Source organism: Rattus norvegicus, chromosome 15 (assembly GCF_021556685.1).
Source record: "Rattus norvegicus strain SHRSP/BbbUtx chromosome 15, alternate assembly SHRSP_T2T, whole genome shotgun sequence".
Taxonomy (NCBI): domain Eukaryota; kingdom Metazoa; phylum Chordata; class Mammalia; order Rodentia; family Muridae; genus Rattus; species Rattus norvegicus.
This window is the reverse complement of record NC_141548.1, coordinates 6,998,118-7,021,837: the sequence shown is the minus strand read 5'-3', so window position 1 is coordinate 7,021,837 and position 23,720 is coordinate 6,998,118. Positions and strand designations below refer to the sequence as shown.

At 43.0% G+C, this 23,720-nt stretch overlaps 1 protein-coding gene across 2 annotated transcripts; it reads left to right on the top strand.

Annotated features, from left to right (window-relative positions):
• The first annotated feature begins 4,596 nt into the window (after positions 1-4,596).
• On the top strand, positions 4,597-18,439 carry LOC134481930 (uncharacterized). Of its 2 annotated transcripts, XM_087587041.1 has the most exons (9): positions 4,597-4,647; positions 5,182-5,451; positions 7,518-7,743; positions 10,185-10,360; positions 10,486-10,713; positions 11,454-11,616; positions 12,776-12,907; positions 13,365-13,541; positions 17,185-18,439. In XM_087587041.1, the coding sequence occupies exons 5-9, from the start codon at positions 10,563-10,565 to the stop codon at positions 17,267-17,269; spliced, it is 708 nt and encodes a 235-aa protein (XP_087443167.1). In that variant the 5' UTR covers positions 4,597-4,647; positions 5,182-5,451; positions 7,518-7,743; positions 10,185-10,360; positions 10,486-10,562; the 3' UTR covers positions 17,270-18,439. The 2 variants fall into 2 exon arrangements, with proteins under 2 accessions (XP_087443167.1, XP_087443166.1); XM_087587040.1 differs by having other exon boundaries at positions 4,601-4,647; positions 10,185-10,713.
• Positions 18,440-23,720: the final 5,281 nt, after the last annotated feature.

The window sequence follows — 23,720 nt, the reverse complement described above, 5'->3', positions numbered from 1 at the left end:
AGCCTTTTGGCTAAGATCAAGTGTAGAAAATTCATGCCAGAGTCTTCTGTCTAGTCCAATGGAACAATGCCTCGAAATACCCAGCTACAAGTTGTTAATCTATACGCCATGTCATGAACCATCTAAGGTGATAGCATATTTCATAATGCCCTAGTATGCCCTAGTAACAAACATAATTGCTTGTTTGTGGATATAGGACACAAAGAAGAAAGTGCCTTTCATGGTGGTGGTCCACTGTTAGTTCAAGAGTTCAAGCAGGAGGGCAGAGGCAGGGAGGAGAACATCCTTGTTTACATAGATAGTTCCATGCTAAATACAAACAAAAAGATCTTGGATTACAAATACAAAACCCCAAATAAACATGTCATTGCAGATGTGTGTCCCTTCTGAGCGCACAGGGTAAGACCAAACTTTATCATGCCAAGAGAACATTCATAAGAAAATTACTGGAGACATCAGGCAGATTAGAATAGAAGTAATGGTGCCAGAGAGGTGGTTCCACAGTTAATACTGGCTACTGTTCCAGAGGTCCGGAGTTCAATTCCCAGTAACCACACAGTGGCTCACAACCATCTATAGTGAGATCTGGCGCCCTCTTCTGGCCTGTAAGCATGCATGCAGGCAGAATGCTGTATACGTCATAAATCTTAAACAAACTAAAATAAAAATAAATAGGTTTGGAAAGCTCTGTGTGTTTTATGTAAAAAGTGCAACTACATCTACTGCTATCCTGCATAGATATCCAGTGGCCTGCGGCGTCCTCTATTTCTGATCGTTTACTCACCACTTCAATATCTGAGACCAGTATCACTTATGAAATACTTCATCTAAGTTATAATGCACCATTGTCATTCAAGCCTGGAAATATTAACCCTTTGAAGGAATGTATAAAGCGTTTTAGTCAGTATGTTGTCACAGGATCTGTCAGGGGTTGGAGAGATGGTTCAGGGATTAAGAGTACCAACTGCTCTCCCAGAGATCCTGAGTTCAAATCTCAACAACCACATGGCTACCTACAGCCATCTGCAATGGGACCTGACGCCCTCTTCTGGTGTGTTTGAAGATAGCTACAATATACTCACACAAGTAAAAAGTATGAAAAAAAAAAGGGAAAAAACGGGACCTCTCAGTATAATCTGGCAGAACTAAACATCATGGACTTGCTGGGTGAAACAGGGTGGCCTTGATCCTACAGGAATCTACCTACTTCTTTATCCCAAGCACTGAAATTGGCACTTTGAGTCACTATGCCCAGTTGTGAAGAGTCCTTTCATGGTCGTGCTGAGCAACTTTGCTTATCATTTCCCAACAGCCACTTCTTTCTATGTAAATGAGACCATGTCTGTAGTGTCTGGTTTCAGGTGAATCCTGATTGACTGTGTGATTCTGACATTTTTGTGACTCCAGTTCACTAAAGAGGAACCCATCCATGGTTTTCTAGGTCTCTGAGTGTTTTACCTCTTTTAAAAATATTAATCAATCATGTTTATTTAAAGTATTACCATCAGAAATTTTTAATGGTAATTAAAAAAAAATCAGTAAACAACCAAATCGATTTTCCTATTCTAGCCATATAAGCCAGCTGGACTTTGTAAGGAAAATGATCTAAAGTATCAGTGTCAAGGACTACAGAAAACTGCCACCCATAGGTAAACTGCCACAGTAAAGTGACTACGGCATGGCTCTGTCACTCATACCAGACAACCAGAATATACCTTATGAAAAGAATTAAAATCTATCCAAACCACTTAAAATACTTAAATGCAGAAACCTTAATTTTCCTTCAGTTGGGCCAGAAACCACCACAGACGCTATGGTCAGGGTTCCAGGGAGAACGAGTGGAAAGTTTAAGCTTAGGCCAACCAACACAGCCCTGATTTTTCAAAGAAATCATTTACTGGGGTATACTGTAAACAAGGACTGTGGCAACACAGGAAACAAAGGCAGTTGGCAAGTGAAACTTCTAGAAGCTCATGAAAACAATACCATCCACACTGCAGATGGAAAAGGAGAGACAGGTAATGCCATGTTCTCTTCAGTCGTTCGGTCGTGCAGGGCATCAAACAATCGCTGTTTCCCACACCAGGATGTTAGCCCACAGGAGGGGCTGGCGGGACCTGTCCACTGTGAGGACTGGAGGGCTTTCCAGGAAGGCTGAAGCCTCTCAGGTTAGGAGGCCTCAGTAGAAAGAGGAGCACAGCGATCACCATCCAGCCATCAAGATCACAGTGATGCTGATGCCACTGTCACCGGAGGGCCCTGGCAATTCCCGAAGGCATTCTGTGTTGGTACAATAGGCCCGGGACTGCCGGAGCAGATTGATGAGTCTTCTCATAGTGCGTTCATGAGAGCAAATACATTCACAGGGTCAAATCCACCTTCAGTCATGGTTGGTTACCAGCTTGATTTTACTCAACTCTTTAAAGCCACCCAAACAAGTGGTGGGTGGGGAGGGTCGTGACCTGGAGTATTCTGGACGCCCCTGTCGCTGCCCTGCTGCTGGCCGCCACCCTCCTCCCCTCCGGATTAGATAGACCATGTCACTCTTAGCCACTAGACCCGGATCTGTGTTTTGCCTTTTGTATGGGTGGGTGGATCACGAGGTTGTCAAGTGTGGGCAGAATCTGGGAGACAGCTTTGCCTATCGAGGTTGGTGTTAGTCTTTGTATGGTTACCAGGAACCAATTCCAGATCCTCTGGAAGAACAGTAAGTGATTTCAACTGCTGTGATATCTTCCCTGCCCCTTTCTCTATACTTTGATCTTTCTTTTTTTTTTTTCTTTTCCGGAGCTGGGGACCCGAATCCAGGGCCTGGCGGTTTCTAGGCAAGCGTCTACAACTAAGCTAAATCCCCAACCCCATACTTTGATCTTTCTGTAGTCTCTCTGACTACATCTGCCATAATGAAGACTTCATCTCATAAAACACTGTGGACAATAGCTACTGTGAAAAATACCATAAATTGACAGAGCCTCCATTTTCACATAAATATATAAACACATAAATATAAAGAAACACAGAGACACACATAAACACACGCACAGAACACACAAGACACACAGAGACACACACAGCCCAAGTCATCATATTCTTTAGTAATTCTGTCCAGAGCCAAGTGGTTATAGGGATAGAAGAAAGTACAATTCCCAGCAATTTCAACTGAATATCATGTAATGCATATTTATGAAATGCATACTTCACAGTATTTTAGGATTCGAGTACATTATACTATCTATCCTTTATTTTCAAAAGTATCGAAAGTTATGAAGAGAATTCCAGCCTAGTATCAGACTTGTGTCCATCAGAATCAGAACAGTTTGCTGTTTGAAACTTTCTTTTATTACAACTGTTTCCTAATGTCACATAGGAAAACCGGCTTCAGCCAGAAATGCCTTTAGCTACCACATGCATCTGAATCTCACCCTGGGAAAACCATGAGAATCCATAAGAGAATGTGTGTGGCTCTTTGATGTCCAGCTTTCCTGTAGGTCTCTTCTGGCTTGCACGGATACCACTCCTTGATTCCTCCCTCTAAATGGCCGTGCAACCTTCTTGCCATGCTCTGCTGCTGGTCACTGACAACTTGAGGAAGGTAAAAATTGCCTAGTGTGTTAGTGAAGCAGGCCTTTGAATGTCGCTCTGAGGGGTTTTGGGGAGAGAATCGACGTAAAGCTCACTCTGAATGGTGGTAACACCATAACTCTCAGGCCAGGTGCCTGCACTGAATGGCACAGAGAGGAAGCTAAGAGCTAGAATTTCCCTATTTCTGCTCCCTGCTCCACCCACATGGTAAGAGTCTCATTCACTGCCAGCCAGTCCACTTCTACCAACTGCACCTCTCACGGCTACACTCACCCCTTCTAGGACGGAGTCTGTGCTTCCCGACTCTGAGCCAATGGAACCCTCCTTTCTTAAAATGCTTCTGTGACAGAATGGGAAACACGAACAGTGCAGTCACTGCTTCCTTCTGCCTTTTGCAGTCTCCTCCCGCCTGGTTCCCTCACAGCCTTCGCAGTCCAATGTGTCTATAAAAAAACAGGCTAAAGATGTCACCTTAATTCTCCTTTGACTTGTCTCTGGGAAGAGCCTTTTGCTACATCAGCCCAGATAGAAGAGTGAAAGAGGAAAAAGAGAAGAGAAGACAGTAGATGGCCTAGGCAAGGGATAACTGAAGTTCTCCTTGTAACACAAGCTACTTCCCAAGATATTACCACTAATCCAGTTTCTGTGTCAATATGACCCCCAAAACCTAACCACCTATCATTAGAGCACATTTGCTGACAAAATTTTGTTGCAGTTAAATTTCTATTATATGTCTTTCAAAACACATCTAAAAGTGGAGTGGGCTTTTCCAGCTAGATTCATGACCTCCTCTCTCCCACACAGCACCCATACTCAAATCACCTGTGACATCTTGTTTCCTAAACACAGGTATGGCTGTCACTTTTACTTTTCTCCATGGGATAGTTTAGGTAGAGTGACCTGACCACACCTGCCCATCAATGATTGGCCTTCTAGCTTTAATGACTTCGAAAAATTTATGTTTGTTGAAAATGGAAATCCTCCCACAGTATAAAGTCATTTGCTCCTGCTCTCAAACAGAGGAAAAGAAAGAGAGAGAAGGTCTGCCTGCTAGGCATAGTCAAGGTAGGTCAAGGCCTGTTGGCAGATTTTTCAGCCTGCTGAGGTATGGAACCTTAAGAGAAGGTGTACTTGAGGTTTAAATTTCTATTGACCTTGGTGGTTAAAAACGGAGTAGTTTGGGGGATGGGAACGAATGCATTGTTTATTTTAACTATTTGTTTCTGTCAGCTTGTGGTTATGCTTCCCACAGTGCTATAGTAAAATAGGGCTTTGAGAAATGTGCTTGTTGTTTCCTTGTACCCACCAGCAGCCCTTTCATAGCTGTCTCTTTCCTCTTCTTTTGGCCTTTCCTCATCTGCCCCTCAGAGAACCTTTCCACTTCCTACCAGTCAGTCCACCAAAGTAGGGCCATGCCGTTTCAGGAAACTGGAATTTCTGAAAAGCCCATTGAATATGGAAAGCAATATACCCCAGGATATGTCCTGCAGCTCAGAGTAAGATGTTGCAAAAAGAGGATAACTGACTGATCTCCCACTTTGTGCTTTCAAAAAGAACAAATACTTCAAAACCATAGTTTCTTCCGCCTCTCCATTACAGAATCTGATTTCAGCCCTGCACACTGTGCTCTCCTGGATCCATGGATGCTAAGCTGCAGGTTCTGGAGATGCCAACCCCTCAGATGAATTCAATGTCTGCTCAACTCAGTCCATTCATTCACAGTTCCTGGAGTCATTGCGTCCACCGACCCAGACGCCCATCGCCGATCGAGAGTATTCCACGCAGCGGATCGAGTTCCAGCAAGCAGAAGGTTCTTCAGTCACAGAGCACATTGCAGAACTTTCCTGACATGCTGGACAGAACTAAGAGGTTAGTGAGAAACAAGTGTGTGTGAATACGATCCTATGCGCCATCTTCTGGGCAAATACAGAATTACATCCTATTACCTTACTTTGGAGTCTGAGGCTTCCTTCTAGCCTCGCATGTGCCTCTGTTCAAGACATAGATGCAGATATTCACAGCCAACCATTGGACTAAGCCTGGGGACCACAATGAAAGAGTTAGGGAAAAGCCTGAAGGAGATGAAGGGGATTGGAACCCAATATGAAGAACAACAATATCAATTAACTGGAGCCTTCAGAGTTCCTCGGGACTAAACTACCAACTAAAGAGGATATATGGTCCGGGCTATGGCTCCTGATACATATAGTGTAGAGCATGTGTAGCAACAACTGGCTCATCTGACATCTCTGGGATGGGTGGCAACTGGCCCTGTAGAAACTTGATGTCCCAGAGAAGGGGGATGCTAGAGGGGTGAAGTGGAAGTGGGTGGGTAGATGGAGGAGTGCCCTCTTAGAAACAAAGAGGATTGGGAGGGTATGGGGGTTCAAAGTGGAGAGACCAATGATGGGGATGACATTTGAAATGTAAACAAATAAAATGACTAGTGTATAATAGATGGTGACAGATGTCTCCATAAGGACTAGATATTCATTATCTGTAACAGGTTCATTGAAAGTCAAAATCCATAACTGTTGTGACTTACTTATTATTGAAATTTCACATAGATGAACACAATCAACATTTTAACTTCTCTCCTTGCACCCATAATAAATCATTAGTTACCTTTATAAAACAATTTAAAAAGCAATTAGGGTTTCTACTCTCTTAGGCTTCGATACAGCGCCTCATTTTACTCTCCCTCTCTATGTTCCCTCCATTGCTGCCCTCTCCCTGTCTCTTCACATTTCACATTCCTATCCCTGACAGTGTCCCTCAGCCATCCATGAGTGAACTTGTACTTCCCTAAATGAGGACAGTCTGGCCCACGTCCCTAGACCCTCACACTAAACTGATCATACAGTCACACAGATTGAAGAATCAACAGCTAACACCCACACCCACATTTCAGTGAATATGTATCCCATTTGTCTCTTTCAGTCTGGATTGCCTCATCCAGAATGACTTTTACTAGATCCATTCATTGTCCTGCATAGTGCATGCTTCCTTTTTGCCTTTTGTAATTGTTAAGCAGCAATGCAGTGTGTAAATGCACCACGTTTTCTTTATGCATTCATCCGTTAAGGGACAACTTAAATATTTCCAAATTCTAAGCATTATAAATGAGCTTCACTGAACATGGTTGAGCAAGGGTCTGTATTCTACGATGAATCAACATCTGGACATGAGACCTGGAGTTGTATCTTAAGGTACAACAATTTTCACCTTCCTGAAGAACCATCATACTGATCTCCGAAGTTGCTGTAGAAGTTTGCCTTTCCACCAGGAGAGTATGAATGTTCCCCTTGCTCCATAACCCAGTCAGTTTGAGTTGTCACATGTGTTATTAACCTTAGTCATACTGACAAGTGTGAAAAGTGATCTCAGAGTAATTTTGATTTGCATTTGCGTGATGTAGAAGGATGATGAATATTTCTTATGAATTTCTGTCATTTGAGTTTCTTTTATTATGAATGTTATGCTTAGATATGTAGCACTTTTTAATTATTTTTCTTCATATACAGTGTTTTAGTTTTTCCAATATATATTTATATTAGCCTGTTGGGCCCTACCTTGGGGTGTTTCCCTTCCTCCTCGCTGTGCCTTTCAGCCTACTATGGCCAGAAGTTGTTTACACCCTTGGCAGCTTCTCTCTGCCCCTGATTTGGGGCCAGGACCTTCCATGGCACCCATTCCTCTTGCTGAGCCTTTCAGCTTATTATTGTTAAGAAGTTGTTTACGCCCCTGTGTTGGGGCCGGGACTTGCCACGATGCAGATTTTTCCTGTTTTCCTATTTTCCTGGTTGGGGTTTTCACCTGCTTTATTGTTTTTCCACGGCTTTTGCCTCTGGTATATAAGGAGATCTCAGTAAAGCGTGGACAGCCTTCTTTTAACACGAATGACCCGAGTGTGTGTTTCTTCTTAACTCTTATAGGCCTATGCCCGGTTCTGAGTGTCCTGATGACACAGGCATCATCAAATGGAGGTCCCACCAAGATTGGAAAAGAGAGGACAACCTGACGAGATGGTCCCAGGAAGCCGGCCAGTGAAGGAGGGATGTATTGGGGAAAATGGGCCAGGAAAGGTCCCAGTAAGCAGGATACAGAAGCACCGTGGGCATTGAAAGCACGTGCAAAGAAAAATAAAGATTTGGGTTAGTGGTGAGTAAACCTTGTAAAAAGGGACAAGGTAATAATGGTCAAATGTTTTTGTGTACGTGTTCTTTTAGAGTTATGCTAAAATCTAGAGAAGCAAAGTTAATTCTCATAGATGCTTTTAGTCTTTGGACCCTGATTAGAGACAGTTTACACCCTAGACAAGAGAGAAAATGGTTTGAGAAAAACATTCCTCCCAGACTCTCCACAGATGCTTTGGCAAAAGAAGGAAAGTGAGATTAAGCTTTTTAAGAGCTCTCCTAGGGACATCCTGCCTCCTTGCTGGCTCCTATTGGAGAAGTGCTTATTTCTGGTTCTGGGTCCTTTAGGTAGGATATCTGGGTCCCTTTGGTGGGACACCATCTAGCTCCTTCCCTCTATGTCTATTGTCTGTCCTTGTTGCACCAAGCTGTCCATGGATGTCAATGTATGTCTGGGTTGTGCTTCTTGTTGCTTGAATGTTTTGTGTTTCATGTTTAAAAGAAAAAATGGTGAAAACTTTAAATGCTGGTTGATTCCCCCTTGATTTAGTTTTAAGTCCTTTCAAGAAAGGAACAAATAAATAAAACAGTTTCAATTGACCTTTGGAGCCCAGCATCCTAGATAACTGGTTATCTCTGGTGTTAACTGTCATGTGTGTCTCTGACTGAATCCTGCCTCAATGGAGGAATGTAGCTAGGAGCCTAGGTCTGTCCACTGGGGAAGCTCCCCAGGGGGCTGGCTCAATGTCTACACTAGCTGGCCTTAAAGGTGCCAGCAGCTTCAAAGCTTCTATGGTAATGGAGCTGTTAGCTGTTTCTCTTAGAGAAATCTTTGACTGTGATATTTGGAATCAACAGGTAACAAGGTGCTTCTTTTAAAATGACAGCTAAAGAAGTAAAAATGGTGTTTGATCTAAGTACTAAAGATATGTGTAGTCACTTCATTTTTTTCTGTTTGGTTTTAAATGTATAATAAGCTTTACATGTCTTGGCTATAGGTGACTGGCTTTTAAGTTATTGGGTATGGTTGAAAATTTGTAATATTTGTAATAGAATGTTGGCTTAAAAAAGGAGTCATTCGAGAAAACACGTGGCATGTGCCAACCCAGGGAAACAGGTCTAGATTGGGATAATATTTTAATATAACTCTTATCATGGAAACCGGACTTGTAAAAGAATTTAGGGCAATGTCTCTTTGGTGAGGTATTAGAGCCTGCAATATCGATCCTTCATATGCAAGGCTTGGCCGTCATACTTTATAGCATGAGGAATGGACTTGGTGTTTTGGAGAGACTGGATTTTGGAGGATAGTTTGGTGGAGGGTGAGTTTTGCTTTCCAAAGATATGGCTGTGCTCTGGGGTTAGGAGGGAAACTTAAAGATTGTGGTTAATGATTGCCAGTGTTACATTGACTACAGTTTACAGTCTGATCCCAGACAGACCTCGGGATTCTAACTCACACATATCTGTGCTTAAGAAAAAATCAAACAGGTGGAGATTGTCACAAGGGTTGATGAGGCTATGGAACTTATAAGAGCATGACAGCCTGCTTCCTCCAACTGCTATTTCAAGAAATACATATAGAATTATTATAGATTTAAAAGATTGGTCTTTTTTTTCTTTTCTTTTCTTTTTTTTTTTTTTTTTTTTTTTTTTTTTTTTTTTTTTTTTGTGCTGGGGACCGACCCGGGGCCTTGCTCTACCACTGAGCTAAATTCCCAACCCCTAAGAGATTGTTTTAATACTGTTTCTTGCACTCTTGGGTTGTTGTGAAATATTTCATTTCTTGTGTTTCCTTGGGTTTTGTTTAACTTGATTATACATTTGTATGCCTTTTTGAAAGAAAAATGTACTAATTTTTATTTATTTTGGTGAATTGTTCTTTGGATGACTTTTGTCTGTGGTTCCTCTGAATGCAGTTCCAACGGTGGCCAGAGAGACACCAGATACTGAGTTATAAATGATGGTTAAGCACCCTGTAGGTCCTCAGAGTGAAGCCAGCAGGTTGCCCAGGTCGAACTCCAATTCTAGCTCCCAGTGCACCATGATGTGCTACAGCTTCTCTGCTTCCTCCTGCTCTTCCTTGGCCAGCAGCACCTCTGCATTCTGCCCCTCCATGGCTCTCGCTTGGGTCTCAGTTCCTCCCTCACTTTTGGGGATTTTAACTTTAAGAATGGACAGAAAGTTTACAATTTGATGTTTGCTCTATACCTGAGAAGCTTTTTTGCCAGGAAAAGGGAGTTTCCATTGCACAAAATGGGATGGTAAGACAGAGATTTCAGGAAAAAACATGGGTGAATATATTGAAACCATGACCCCTCTCAAGGCACACTCCATGAAACAACATACTCCAACTTGCATACATTTAAAGGTGAAGGAAAAAAATATTCGCCTCTGGGGAACAGTAACAACTGTAGAAATTGGACTATATGTCACATGCATGGACACTGGGTTTATACATTTCAGGAAGAAGAATATCCCTCATCCACGGTCTTTAGACCTTTGGCTGTTAACAAAGATGTTCTATCCATTTCAAGGTCTGATACAACTCTCCCTCTCCTCAGCAACTGAGTTGTAATGAAGGAGTGAGAACTCTGAAGCTCTGGAAGGAGAGTGAGCGAATGGGTGTTCCTGGCTCAAAAGTGAGTCTCTGGAAAAGCCACTGCAGAAACTGGTCAGTCTGGGTGGAGGTAGTTAGCAAGTAAGCTATGGCATTTCCCACTGACATCACCGGTAGTGTCTTCCCTGGAAATTCTCTTGTATCCAGGAGACACTAGAATGTTCTGTGATGTCAGCAGTGTTGTGGTGACACCAACTGCCTGAGCGATTTCCCTTCATTTCCTAATGGGTTCCCGAGGAGGCATGTTCTCCAGGATCCTCAGTCTCTTTCGGAGGGACAATCATATCCATGCAGGCACCAGACCAAGGCAGAGGGAGGCCAGCCTTCTATCATGTTGGAGAAGAAGACGAATGGAAAGGTCCTTAAGGAGGTCAAGTGAGTACTGGGCAGCGCAAGGGGAGCTCCCTAGAGGAGGTTGGCTTGTGTTGGTCCTTCCAGGAGTAGGATGTATGATTTAGAGCCTCAGTCTTCCTAATGGCTGACCCAGACACAATAATTTCTGATCATTAGTTTGACAGAAAACCAAGAACTGTTATATGTCAAGGGGCTTTCCTTGGATCTCTTTAGTGTCCTGGGCAGTGTCAAAGAATACCAGGATGAGCCTTTATAAGAATAAAAAAGTGTCTCTTCCAGGATCGGCTGTTGAAACACTTCATTCTCAGCAGTGTCCTGTAGATTACTTGGGTAATTGATGCCAAGAGGGATACTCTCCTGGTCATATATCAAGGTCTCAGTTACTTTGTCCTTGAACACACATGATTAGGGATTCAAGATGTTAAGCAGTTTGAACTCAAGGACTTACCTGCCTCACATCAGACATTAGCTGAGAAGGTCCTCCAATTCTTCTTGTTTAGGCCAGCTTTAGAATTTCAGTGACAGAGGAATGGATTTAGGAGGTGTGGTCTATATCTATGATGGCATATGTCATCATATGGCTATGATGGTGGGAACAGGGAACTAGCTGAGTTCAGCTTAAAGATAGCTTTCTTGCTCTGTCAGGGATTCACTGTATCTGTAGAACTGTTCATCCTCAGACTTCTGTTTAGAGTAAGCATAGTTTTTCTTGACACTGTGTCCACATATATGCCTGTTTACTGGTATTTATCTACCTACAGAGTTTGATCAGAAGGCATCGTCCCAACCCTCCACGACACCTGTTGAAGAGGAGAGAATGAAGCGTTTGGAGAACATCAAAATTGCTCTCCAGAAGATGCAGAAGGAGAGAGATGAACTCAGGAGTATCCTGGCCGATTACCCGGGAAAGAATTTAAATGACAGGTAGTCACAATGCAAGTTCTGTTAAATCCACATTTCCTCACATCACAGTAGGCTACAACTCCAGGGTGTCCTCATGGTCAAAAGCACTTTCCTGATTGCATCAGAATGTGAAGTTCAGATGGGAATGGGATGGTGGAACAGGCTATTTTAATTCCTACAAACGTAAATCATAGCCTGTGTCCTGATTGAATCACAGTCTGGGAGTGAGGGTAGTAGTGTGTGAGCTCTCATTGTGTGGTTTAAGGAGACTGGACAGGTGTTGGCTTGTGGGAATTTCTAGGTGCTCTGATTATGACCAATCATTGTTGTATTGACGTGGAGGTGCTTTGGGTTCAATAGGTCCTGTGAAGAGCTGGAGGGACCCAATCCCACTTGCTGCCTCACAGTGTGTGACTGGACTGACAACAGGCGATCACTGGTTTTCTCTGATTTTATTCATTGTATTTGGAGATAATGCCACATCCTTATATTTAATTGGCATTCTAATTGTATTTGAGAGAGAGAGAGAGAGAGAGAGAGAGAGAGAGAGAGAGAGAGAGAGAGTTTTGTGTAAGTTTGTGTGTGTGTCTGTATATGAGTGCGTTTGTGTGTATAACTTAAGATCTGGGTATTCTATGTTCTGATTTGGCCTGAGAATTATCCTGTGTCAATTTTCATGGCATGATAATGATGAGGGTGAGAGCCTCACAGTGAGCAGTAGAACATTTCACATCTGCTCAGGTGGACGCACATGGGAATCTCCTGGTGTGTGTTATAAATTCTTTTCCCTGTAAATACTGTTCATGTTCCTTTGGGTTTTCATGTAGCAATAGATTCTATGATTGAGAATTGTTACCTAAGAACAGGACAATAGTCTTCATGGGTTTCAGTTGGAGCCTGGATCGTGGCACAGGGTCCTCCAAATTTCTTGGCAAGCTAGTCTATTCCTTCAAACACCCTCAGGGAGCTCAAGCAAATCAGCTCCCTCCTTTTGTTTGCTGGCACTGCTGTCCCTGTGTCCATAATAATAAACTTAGTAAATACCAAATGGACCCAGTACCAAGGATCAAGGGTGTGGCATGTCCTAGGCTGGGGTACTTCAGGATTCAGTCTGAATTCATGTAATTCTTGCATCCTTCATTCATATGTTATTTCATCCTTGGACCATGCCCTACCACAGGAACAACTTTGAGTCCGAGATGCTCACGATGCAGCACGAGGAAGTGATGACTGACATGAAGAAAATGAGCGAGCAGGTCAATAGAGCTTTGGTCAAATGTACACACCTCACACTGGAAAATGACTGGTACTGGTGAGTAACTTACAAGGCTGTGACCCCAGCACAGGGCACAGCATGTGTCAGCCCATTCTTATGTTTGAAGTAAAGTGAGGATCAGGCTTTATAGTGTTTGAAGCAGACCAGGAAGCCTGTCTCTAAGGAAGGCTCTAGGACACACAGGACACAGAAAGATTGGCCTCCAAGCGACATTCTAATAAAATGGACAAATAAGCACACATAGGGATTATGTCCTCTTCTGGGAAAAACTTGAATCAATGGTGTCAGGTTTTTGAGAAGTGCCCTGAGTCTTCTGGAATGTGGCTCTTTTCTCCATTTGACCTGTCTCTAGGTCATGCTCCATGGCTACTGTGGACTTGGACTATAATCTGGGCTCTCTTTGGATCAGGACCCTAGAAGGAGTAATGGACATGGAGATGTGGGAGGAAGTTGGAGACTGGCTGGGAGTCACCATTTTTTCTTTGTGTGTCAGCCGCAGCTTCTGCCCCCTCCTAACTGAGTTGTTTGAGCTGAAGAACAATGCCCAGAGAGCACGGCATGAGAACAGGGAGCTTCTATGGGAACAGATTGCACTGGAAGAGTCCATTAAGGAAACAACAAGGTTCTGTGGGGAAGCCAGTATGAAAATCCACGTAACAAGCAGCCTCAGGTAGGATGAATTATGCATCAAGGGCAGGTTTTCCTGATATCTAACCATAAACCAAGTCAAGCCAGTTTAAACTTTCTCCCACTTATCCAGACGCTCTCCTAGGTCTCATCCAGTTGTTCATCTCTTTGACCATTTACAAAACTTTCTGTGATGTTAGCTTCATGCAAGAAACTGGAGGATTGACAACCAAATCCTCCTGCTCAACTAGAAAATGCATTTCCTTAAGGGGGATCTGTTGATCACACACTGCACACTTACATGCCATTATGCTAGAGGGATGCCATGTGGTAGCCGTCTTTGTAGTGCACAGAACTGATTAGAGTTTAGTTCAATTGCCAAAAGAATGGTTCTCATTGTCAATCATGATGGGGCTTGTGGACTTTCTCTCCTTTTCCCTGTACATTGAAAATGGTCCCTTTTGCCTGTCCAAATCGTGGTTTACAGTGACAGAGCTTGAGAAGCAGTTTGTCCGTCCTGTTTTATGTCAGTGTTTTAGTGTTCTTTCCTGTGGCTTATGTCCTGGAGCTGACTGGATGAACAGGGATGTAGGAAAGACTTCTCTCAGGGTGAGGGTTTGTGTGAGATATGTGAGGATTAGAGGGATACTTTTGTCCAGCTCTCTCATCCTAGTGTGCCCAAGAAGTGCATTCCCTACACAGGTTTACTCTATAAGGGATGGATAGCAGTGTCTAAGCTCTCACTTGACACATTTCCTTTGCCTCATCTCTATTCAACAACTGTTCTTCCAGCATGATGGCCTCCCCATTCTTTTCTGCTTCTCACTTATGATATCTGTTCTCTCTCTCTCTCTCTCTCTCTCTCTCTCTCTCTCTCTCTCTCTCTCTCTCTCCCCCTCTCCCCCTCTCTCCCTCTCTCCCTCTCTCCATCTCTCTCTGACTCTGTGTGTGTGGGGGGGTGTTTTTTGTGTGTCTGTGGGCACATATATGTGTGATCATGTTTATGACTATGGTGCATATTGTACTTTGGAAGTTGTTTGTTTTAATTGTTTGTGATATGGGGGTCTTATATATATAAGTGTGTGTATATGTGTGCTTTTTCACATGTGTGTGTGAAGTCATCAAGTTTCTGAACACAGACATATATATATATTTATATATATTGTATAAGTCTATATGTGCATATTTAGAAACATGTAAAAGTATACACACACACACACACACACACACACACACACACACACACCACAAACACTCTGAGAGAGAAAGAAGAAGAGAAAACATAATCTTTCCAATTACATTTTAAACTGTTCTTAATGGGGTCTTGATCACTATTCAAACTATTTACACTGGGAAAACTATTCATAAACATTGATATTACTTGGAGAAAACTTGAATAGGGTACAGGGATGTGAGGAGAGGCTGCTGTGTGAAATCTATATACCTCAGTATAGAAACTGATGACTCAGAGCTCTTCTGCCTTCTTTGCTCTCGGTGTATAGTAACACTGGAAGGTCATGTGGCTTGTTGTGTCTTCTCAGCATCCTGGTTATGTTAATCGTTACCTGCCACCACTTTCTTTCCAGATTGGCCTAAACTTGGTTGAATATACCTTGGCTTTGGAGTTTGGCCTGGAATTTGTTAATTGAAAGATTAATTTGCTTAGAGTTGAATCTGCAAGCAGAAGATGTCGAGGAGTTATGCTGAGGTGGAATCACATCTTTGCCTCAGACAGAAACTTAGGCTCAAAATCGTCCAAAGCACTCACCCTGTGTTGTGTTGTGGCACTCTTAACCATTGTTATTCAAAATCATTTGATCTGAGTGAAAATCATCTGTAAGGAGGGTTTAGAACAGTGATGACCCTCAGACATTGCTGGAGGTGTCAAATGGGTAGCCCTGTGAGAAGCTGTGTACAACTCTTGTGAAAGTTCAACCTTTTGACACAGCGATTCCAGAAGAAGAAGTAGGTGTGAGCAGAGAAACTGTGGCACATTAGTGTTTAGTGGTTCACCTCAGAACAGCCATGAAGCAAAATTATCCAGATGTCCACCAGTCAGAAAGTGAAAAGGTACAATGTTGTCCAGCCCTTCCATGGACTGTGGCTGAGTTTGATTATACCTGCCAGCATTTGGCTTTGAATTAGCCTTCTCTTACTCGAATTATATCTGATAGCATCCCAGTACAAGTTTTACCTTGGATTGTGGTTATGGAGATTTCCTAGCTGTTTGTTCTAGTAGTTTGTTTCCCCTGTCAGGTACTGTATGGTAAAGGGACCTCATATTGAAAAATGCAGCTCACTTTGCATGCACTGGGAAACAGTGAGCAGAGGACTGAAGAGGCTCACCTGCTCCCCCCCCCACCCCCCCAGTGCTCTGTTTCCTGAAATCAGCCTCCTGTGCACGGCCTTGTGACCTTGCTAAGCAGGCTTGGCTAACAGGCCTAGATGTCACATTTCTAATTTCTGATTTTCAGGGGAATACACTTTATTGGCTGAGCTGTCTTTAGGCTATGCTCACTGTGTACTTACCCCACTCCAGGTTTTTTTTTTCTTATGCCACAATAGTAGACTGGGTGATCCCTTCTATTACCATTAACTGGGAAACTAACCACATTCTGCAAAATACTCTGCTTGTATATGTGAACAAATATATTTGGGTGAGTTCAAAAGTGTGTATGTCTGGGTGTCTGTCTGTCTGTGTCTGTATACATGTATGTCTCCATGGACAATATAATCTTCTAATGACCAGGATGAGGAGAGAATGGAGGAAAGTCTGCAGGACCCCCTGAATCAGCAAAAACTGGTCACTGAGCAAAGGGCCTTGTCTGAGAAGATGCAGCATCATTTCGGTGTCACTGAGAGGATTTGAAAGCACAGGATGAGAGGACCCAAGTAGATTCCCTGTACTTATAAACTGTCTTATTGGGTGTGTGACTTTCTCCATAGTTCTCAGCACCTGTCACCTGGGAGCAGCTCAGAATATTTTTCTTGTCCATTTTAAAAGAAATTCCGTCCATGAAGTGTATGTGATCCATAGAGATTCTGGCTATTGTGTACTGATCCCTCCAGTCTGAGCTCTCTTGTATTATCTGAGCCCAGTGCCTTTAGGTCTCCCCACAAATAGTTTTACGATACACATAAACAAAGGAGTGGTATAGTTTATTTTCTGCATGAGTATCTCCTTTGGACTTCAATGCCTACCCTCGGCAAGATTTCCATGCAGCATATTCTTGCCAAGTATAATATCACTTCGGTGTGCATGTACTTCTTGAGATATTGTTTCTCGGGGTCTTTGCAGATTTTGAGGTTGTCATGTGGACCCCAGGCATATTCCTGCTTGGAGGAATAATAATAGTCTTCATTTCAGTGATGGCCAGACTTCCAAGGCCTTCCTATTGTTTTCTAGTTTGTTCATATCTCTCCTCATCTGACATTGAGACATTGCTACATGATATTAAAATATAATGTATATGTATGATTGGAATTATCTGCTGTTCACTGTTTAATTTTTAGCAGTTTTAAAAGCTGGGAAAATATGCAGGCCTGTGGGATCTCTTACCCTTCTCTCTTGGGCATGAGAGAATGACCTCAGATGAAAGATCATCCTGGATTATCCTGCTGAATTGTGCTGCTGTGTAGGGGATAAGTGACATGGCAGGTTCTCACCAGGCCTTTTCCACCCCTAGGTCTGAACACTGCAGCAGAAGCTTTCCCAGGGCACAGAGCAGGATTACAACTCTCAGAGACAGAACTGTCCACCAGGAGCACTGAGGGTGCAAAGATTGACACCACCTCCCACATCTCAGTCCTTGTAACCATACCAATCTTGGGCTAAATTTGAAAGACCTTGAGATGTGGCCTGGAACATGCCTCACGTTTAACCTTTTGACGACTTGTCCATCAACAACCAACCACTCCGAGTGAGGCAGGTCTACATTCCTCTTGAGGAGATTTTTACCATCTTACCTGCCGTTCTGCTGTGTTTGCAAGGCCAGCAACAGGCTGGAGTTATATGTTGAAGAAACAGCAGGAATTGAATGCTGACTAATTTACTTGTTATATTTGTTTTTAGTTTGAAGTTTGGTTTTATGCATTTGGTTTTATTTGTTTACGTTTGAAGTTTTGTTATTTATTTGTTAACTTTAGTTTTTTAATTAATATGCTATATTCCTAATGCTATATACATTGAGCTCATTGACTCCCCACTTTAAAATGTTCTTGAATAAATTAATGTTTGCCTAAAAATAACAATGTGACCTTTAACCCTTCACTCACAAGACTGTCCTGAGTCGTGTGTGGTTCTTCCTCCTGTAACAGCACAAGTGTAAGGCAACAGTGGTTTTCTGCAAGTCTCATGCGGCTTAGGCTTCACCATCAGTTCACAGCCAGCCAGAGCTGCACAGGAAACTGTGCTCTTGATGTAGACAGTTTGTCATGCTCTGTGGAACCCACCTTCATGATGAAAAATATCCTTGCTTTATCCTTGTGCTCACAAATTTAGCTTCCTTTATAATGACAAACAAAGGAGACACAGAAGTATTTCTCTAATACATTAGAGGAAATAAAACCATTCAGTAGGGGAATATAAAAAGCGATCAGGACACACGGAGCTGTATGCCTCTGCATTCCTTGTAATATAGCATCGGTTATTACTGCAGATTTATTGAATTCCACCAATTTTGGAGGAACGATATTTTTAAAATTTTTATTAGATATATTTCTTTACTTACATTTCAAACTTTATTCCCCTTCCTTGTTTCCTTCCTTAAGCCCCCATTCCCTTCCCTCTCCCTTCCCCATATGTGTATCCCCTATACATCCCCCTTATTGTTCACCACTATTCCCCTGCACTGCCCCTGGAACATTTTCTTTATTGTTTTTGTTGGTTTTTTTGTTGTTATTCTTTTTCTCCCATTTTTATTAAATTGGGCATTTCTTATTTACATTTCAAATGTTATTCCTTTTCCCGGTTTCCTGTCCATCAGCCCCCTAACCCTTCCCCTTCCCGTTCTAAATGGGTGTCCCCTCCCCGTCCAACCCCCATTACTGTCCTCTTCAACATTCCCAACACTGGGGGTTCAACCTTGAAAGTACCAAAGGCTTCCCCTTCCACTGTTGCCCCAACAATGCTATTTACTGTTACCTACGCAGGGTCAGTCCATGTGTAGTCTTTGGGCAGTGGTTTGGTCCCTGGAAGCTCTGGTTGGTTTTTATGGGGTTGCAAGCCCCTTCAGCTCCTTCAGTCCTTTCCCTAATTCCTCCAATGGGTGTCCCGTTCTCAGTTCAGTGGTTCGCTTCTGGCATTTGACTCTGTATTTGACATGTTCTGGCTGTGTCTTTCAGGAGAGATCTATATCTGGTTCATGTCAGGCTGCATTTCTTAGCTTCATCCCTCTTATCTAGTTTTGGTGGATATCTATATCTATATCTATATCTATATCTATATCTATATCTATATCTATATCTATATCTATATCTATATCTACCTATATATCTATGTATATCTATATATCTATACCTATCTATCTATCTATATCTATCTATCTATATCTATATCAATCTCTCTCTATATCTCTATATCTATATATATCTATATCTATATATATATATGTGTGTGTGTGTAGACCACATGTGGGGCAGGTTCTGAATGGCTGTTCCTTCATTCTCTGCTCTAAAATTTGCCTCCCTATCCCCTCCTATGGATATTTTTGTTCCCCCTTTAAAGAAGGAGTGAAGCATCCCCTTTTGCTCATCCTTCCTGATTTTCATGTGGTCTGTGCCTTAGATCTTGTGTATTTCGAGTATAACTAAGAGGCGAGGATGCAAAAGAATCAAATATATAGCTTGACGCCAGAGGTTGGTGGTGAACACCAGAGGGAAAGATCATTCTTCCAGAAACAATTGGCAGGTTCTGGTAACTCAGCTTTACCAGACTACTTGTCTTGGGTCCACAGAACTCTCTGAGTTGCCAACACAAAGGTATGTTATACCCACATACACTGGACAGTGTAGAAGGAGATATCAAAGCCAGATTTCACATTTACACCTATGTAAATAAAAAACAGAGATCATTTACCCAGAAAGGATTGCATACAGGTAGCCAACGCTATGATAAATTATGAGAACCTGAATTAACTGACACATGGCCTCAGAGTAAGATAAAAGTACCTGCTTGTTTTTATTGATACCTTTTCTGGGTGAGTAGAAGCTCACTACATCGGACTGAAACTGATCATAGAGCAACTAGAAAGCTCTGCTAGGAACTTTCCCCCTAATTTTGCCACTTACTAGAAATGCTGCCATATAATAGCCCAGCTCTCACAGCCAAAGCCTCTGAATAACCATCAAAGATGTATGCACAGTTTGGAGTCTCTGTTGTGCAGAATTCTGGGCAGGTGGAAATAATGAACAAGACATTAAAGGAAAGACTATGAAAACTCTCATTAGAGTCCAGGAAGGGTGGAAAGGCTCTTTTCTTATTTTGGGCCTGCTGTACTCCATACAAGGAGGGATTGAGCCATATAATAATATGTTTAGAATACACCCCCCCATTGCTTCTAAGTCTTAGAGGTCAGCACTTGGCAGAATTCTTCAACTATTTTATTCTTGAAATCCTGTCCTTCCAGTTCTCCATAAAGTCTATGACTTTGACTATCAGAGAGACCCAGTGAACCTCCAAATCCATCAACAATATCCCCTAATTTGGACCTAGTGGTAGTGAAACTGCATGAGCCAACTGGGCATCGAAAAGGACAAAGCAATTTGCAAAGGACCTACGTGGCGATGTTTTACACTCTTACAGCTATGAGGTTAGGTGGAATTTTAACATGGATTCCTCACAACTAGGTCAAGAATGTAGAAGCCACAGATGACAATGCCAAATAGACTCCCTCCAGAACTTCTGGACCTATTAAAGTTTAGCTTTCACCTGACCTCAAGCCCTTCCACTCCCTGCCCAACCTCCTGGATCTTACGTTTGGCATGAATACAGGATCATGGTCCAAACTCTAACACCCTCAGGCCTGGCCCTGGGAACTCAGGAAGGTGGACACTAGAGAAGTGACGTCTAATGGAACTGCAGAGGACCAATCTCCGTCCACGTTGTCCTTTGCTCACTGATATCTGGTTATTTTTTGGAGAAAGGATCCGGAAGTTTATCATCTGAAGTAGGTGCACAACATTTAAAGGTGTATATTCACTGTGTAACTGGATTAACTATGTTACCAAGATCATTGCAACAGAGGGATGCAAAACAGAGACTTTGTGAGTACACATCCATGAATATATAAAAAGAAAGACACCTTGGAAGGAATGCACAATAAGAAAATGAAATCCAATATCCAATAAATTAAAGGTCTGGAGGGAAATACTGACTTTTGGGAAACAGGAAAACCTAGGAAATTGGAATGTATGTCACAGAACTGGATCTGGGAATAAAATTATTATCCAGAAGAATCTTCCACCCCATGTCCCTTGATCTTTCTCCCCATGCCAGGTCCCTGACGCAATCTGCCCTTTCAGAGCATGTAACTACTAATGGAGCAAAGAGAAATCTCTAGCTTTAGAGGGAGGAGACATGGAAAGGGTTCCATTGTGTCACTGGAGAGCCTCCTGGAGATGGCACCTCAGAATCTGGTCACCATAAGGAAAGCTGGTTAGCAGGAGGCCCTGGCAGTTCCCAGTGACGTCGTCAGTAGACCCTTCCCTGAACAATCTCTTGTATCCAGGAGAGCCCTAGCATCTTCTGTGATGCCACAAGTGTTGTGGTGGCACCAACTGCCTGTGGGATGTTCCTTCGGTGTCTCTATGGTTCACTAATTGACCTGTTGTCCAGGCTAAGCAGCCGTTTGTGAGAAAGAACAAAGAGCATGAAGAGATGAGAGTTGGGGAGAAGGAAGCTGCCCTCCTGTCTTGTTGTAAAAAAGGAAGAAATAAATGGTCCTTGGGAAAGCTCAGTGAGCTCTGGGCAATGGGTGAGGAGGTTCCTTGAGGAGAGAGCCTTGAGCTGAGGCTTCCAGGTATGGAAATCTGGAGCCGGGAGCTTATAAGAAGCAGCTGGACTTCCTGCTTGTTATGGTTCCTGGAACTCAGAGCCTTTACATCATTAATTTCTCTATTTCAGAAGCCAGTAGTTGGGAAGGGCACCACTGTTTTCCTGAGAGCTCATGGCTTTTACTCCTTTTATCTAGAAGACAAAGGTCCTTAGGAAGAAGGGAGAGACTAGTGTGGTATCCTCGGCTCAGAGCTGACTCTTCCCCCTTTGGATTGGTTCAGTTTGTGTCTGACACTAATATCTGGGAGAGAGAAGAACTTCTAGATGAGACCTCATCATCTCAGGCTTTCCACTAGAGTTATTCTGACTACCATTCCCTGATAGTGGTCCCCTTAGATTTCTGAGTCAACACGTGTGAGTGTCATGCAGTTTTCTAGTGCAGTGAAGAACTGTTAGTCAGTGAACCAGAACCGGGACTGGCTCCTTCCTGACTTCTCTAGGTGTCCTGAGCAGTAAGTGGGTGTACTAAACGATCATGTTCTACCAATACAAGGCATCTATATCTACAGTCCTGGGATCTAGAGAGATCTATCCATGATTCTGGGCATCTCCATAGCAACTGAGTGCTGATGGAGTTTTCATCCTGGCTTCTATACCTCAGACTAGGGTGTTCTGAAGCCAAGTTCCATCCTGTGCAGCTGTGAATAGGCCTGAGGAGGCTGTCTCCTTGGTTTTCTGAAGTATTACTAAGGGAGCCAGAGTAAATCAGCACCCACTGCTCAACAGAGCTCTGGGAATGTTGACATCCTCAGCTTCAGCTACATATTCAGCTAGGTCAAAAGATCACCTATCAGGTCCGTTCTTAAATACCCTTCAGGGTGCTAGGGGTGGACTATAATGAAGTAGTATGCAGGAGAGGTGCTTGCCCTCAGGTGCTATATAGCAGTGTGTGTGGGAAACACCTGAACAGGTGTTTACAGATCAGAGAGATGAGCTGCAATCTCATTCAATAGACTGTGTGCATTCCTGGGGTTTGGCTTTGACCATGCAGGTCTGTTGTCTCATACTTCATTGTTCATGTGGCCAAGTTGTGGGAAAGCACCACTCACAATTGTTTCCTATCCTCCGTCCTAGGGTCTTAGATTTTAGCACAACACTTCACATCTTACCTTCTAGATCCACTGTCCTAACTTTACTTCAACATGCGCGTCTCTATTATCCTTGCACCGTGTGTGTGTGTGTGTGTGTGTGTGTGTGTGTGTGTGTGTGTATACAGTTAGTTTGCATACAACTTTAGGGAAACCTTGCCACTGAAATCCTCTAGGAGTCTATGTAAGTAATCTGTAAACTGTGGATGGGGCAAAATCCAAATGCTCTCCCGAAACATGGCCTTCTAGAAAGAGTAGCATAAACTGCAATAAAAGGATACACTTGAAAGTAAAACTTGGAGGAAATGCCCTGGCTTATCTACATTGTCACTGTGAACTGTGACATTGCTCTCTTGGCTTCTGTGGCCAGACATGAGGGCTCTGAAGCTATGCTGCCTCCTGTGAACTGTGAATGAGCTTGTGTCACACGAAGCATGTGAATGGAGTGAGAAGACAGTAGGAGGACATTGTGACACTGCCCTCCCAATGGAGACATGGAAGTGTTGACAATCACAGTGGGTGAGTCTCAAGCTGCACTTTGAGACCCAGCCAGGCTACGTTTCACCTGTCAGCTCACTTCCTGCACATCCACCACAGGCCAAGGGCAGGCTCAGATGAAGCTCTGTTGAAGACAGGTGCTGTCCCTTGTGAGCTGCATCCCAGGGTATGCGGAAGACCATTCACCCTCCTGTGATGTGGGACATCAGAGTAGTAAGAGGCAGACAGAGGGGACAGTTGTGTGTTTTCTTGGCTACCATAACTACATCTTCCAGGCTAAGGATTTGCTCATGGGAGTCTGCTGTCTCACATGTGTAAAGGCCAAGCTGTCTGAAGTCTCAGTAACACAACTGGCTCCAGGCTGCTTTCTCAGTCACTGGGATTTACACGCAGTCCTTCATACCTTGTCTTCTAGATCCACAAATTCTTGTCTGGCTTCATATGGACAAGGCACTTTATATGTCTTCTTACTAATAGTATGCTTTATAAGTGTGCTTATCCAGGGTGTTTTGTTATATATTTTAAGACTATTTTGAGTAGAATATTTCCCTGATTTCTTTCCCATAGTTGGTTTTTGGTATAC

Coding starts and splice junctions, on each gene's coding strand:
- LOC134481930 (XM_087587041.1), top strand. CDS start 10,563: ATGGGTTCCCGAGGAGGCATGTTCTCCAGGATCCTCAGTCTCTTTCGG. Junction 10,714..11,453: donor AAGGTCCTTAAGGAGGTCAA/GTGAGTACTGGG, acceptor ATCTACCTACAG/AGTTTGATCAGAAGGCATCG. Junction 13,542..17,184: donor CACGTAACAAGCAGCCTCAG/GTAGGATGAATT, acceptor TTCCACCCCTAG/GTCTGAACACTGCAGCAGAA.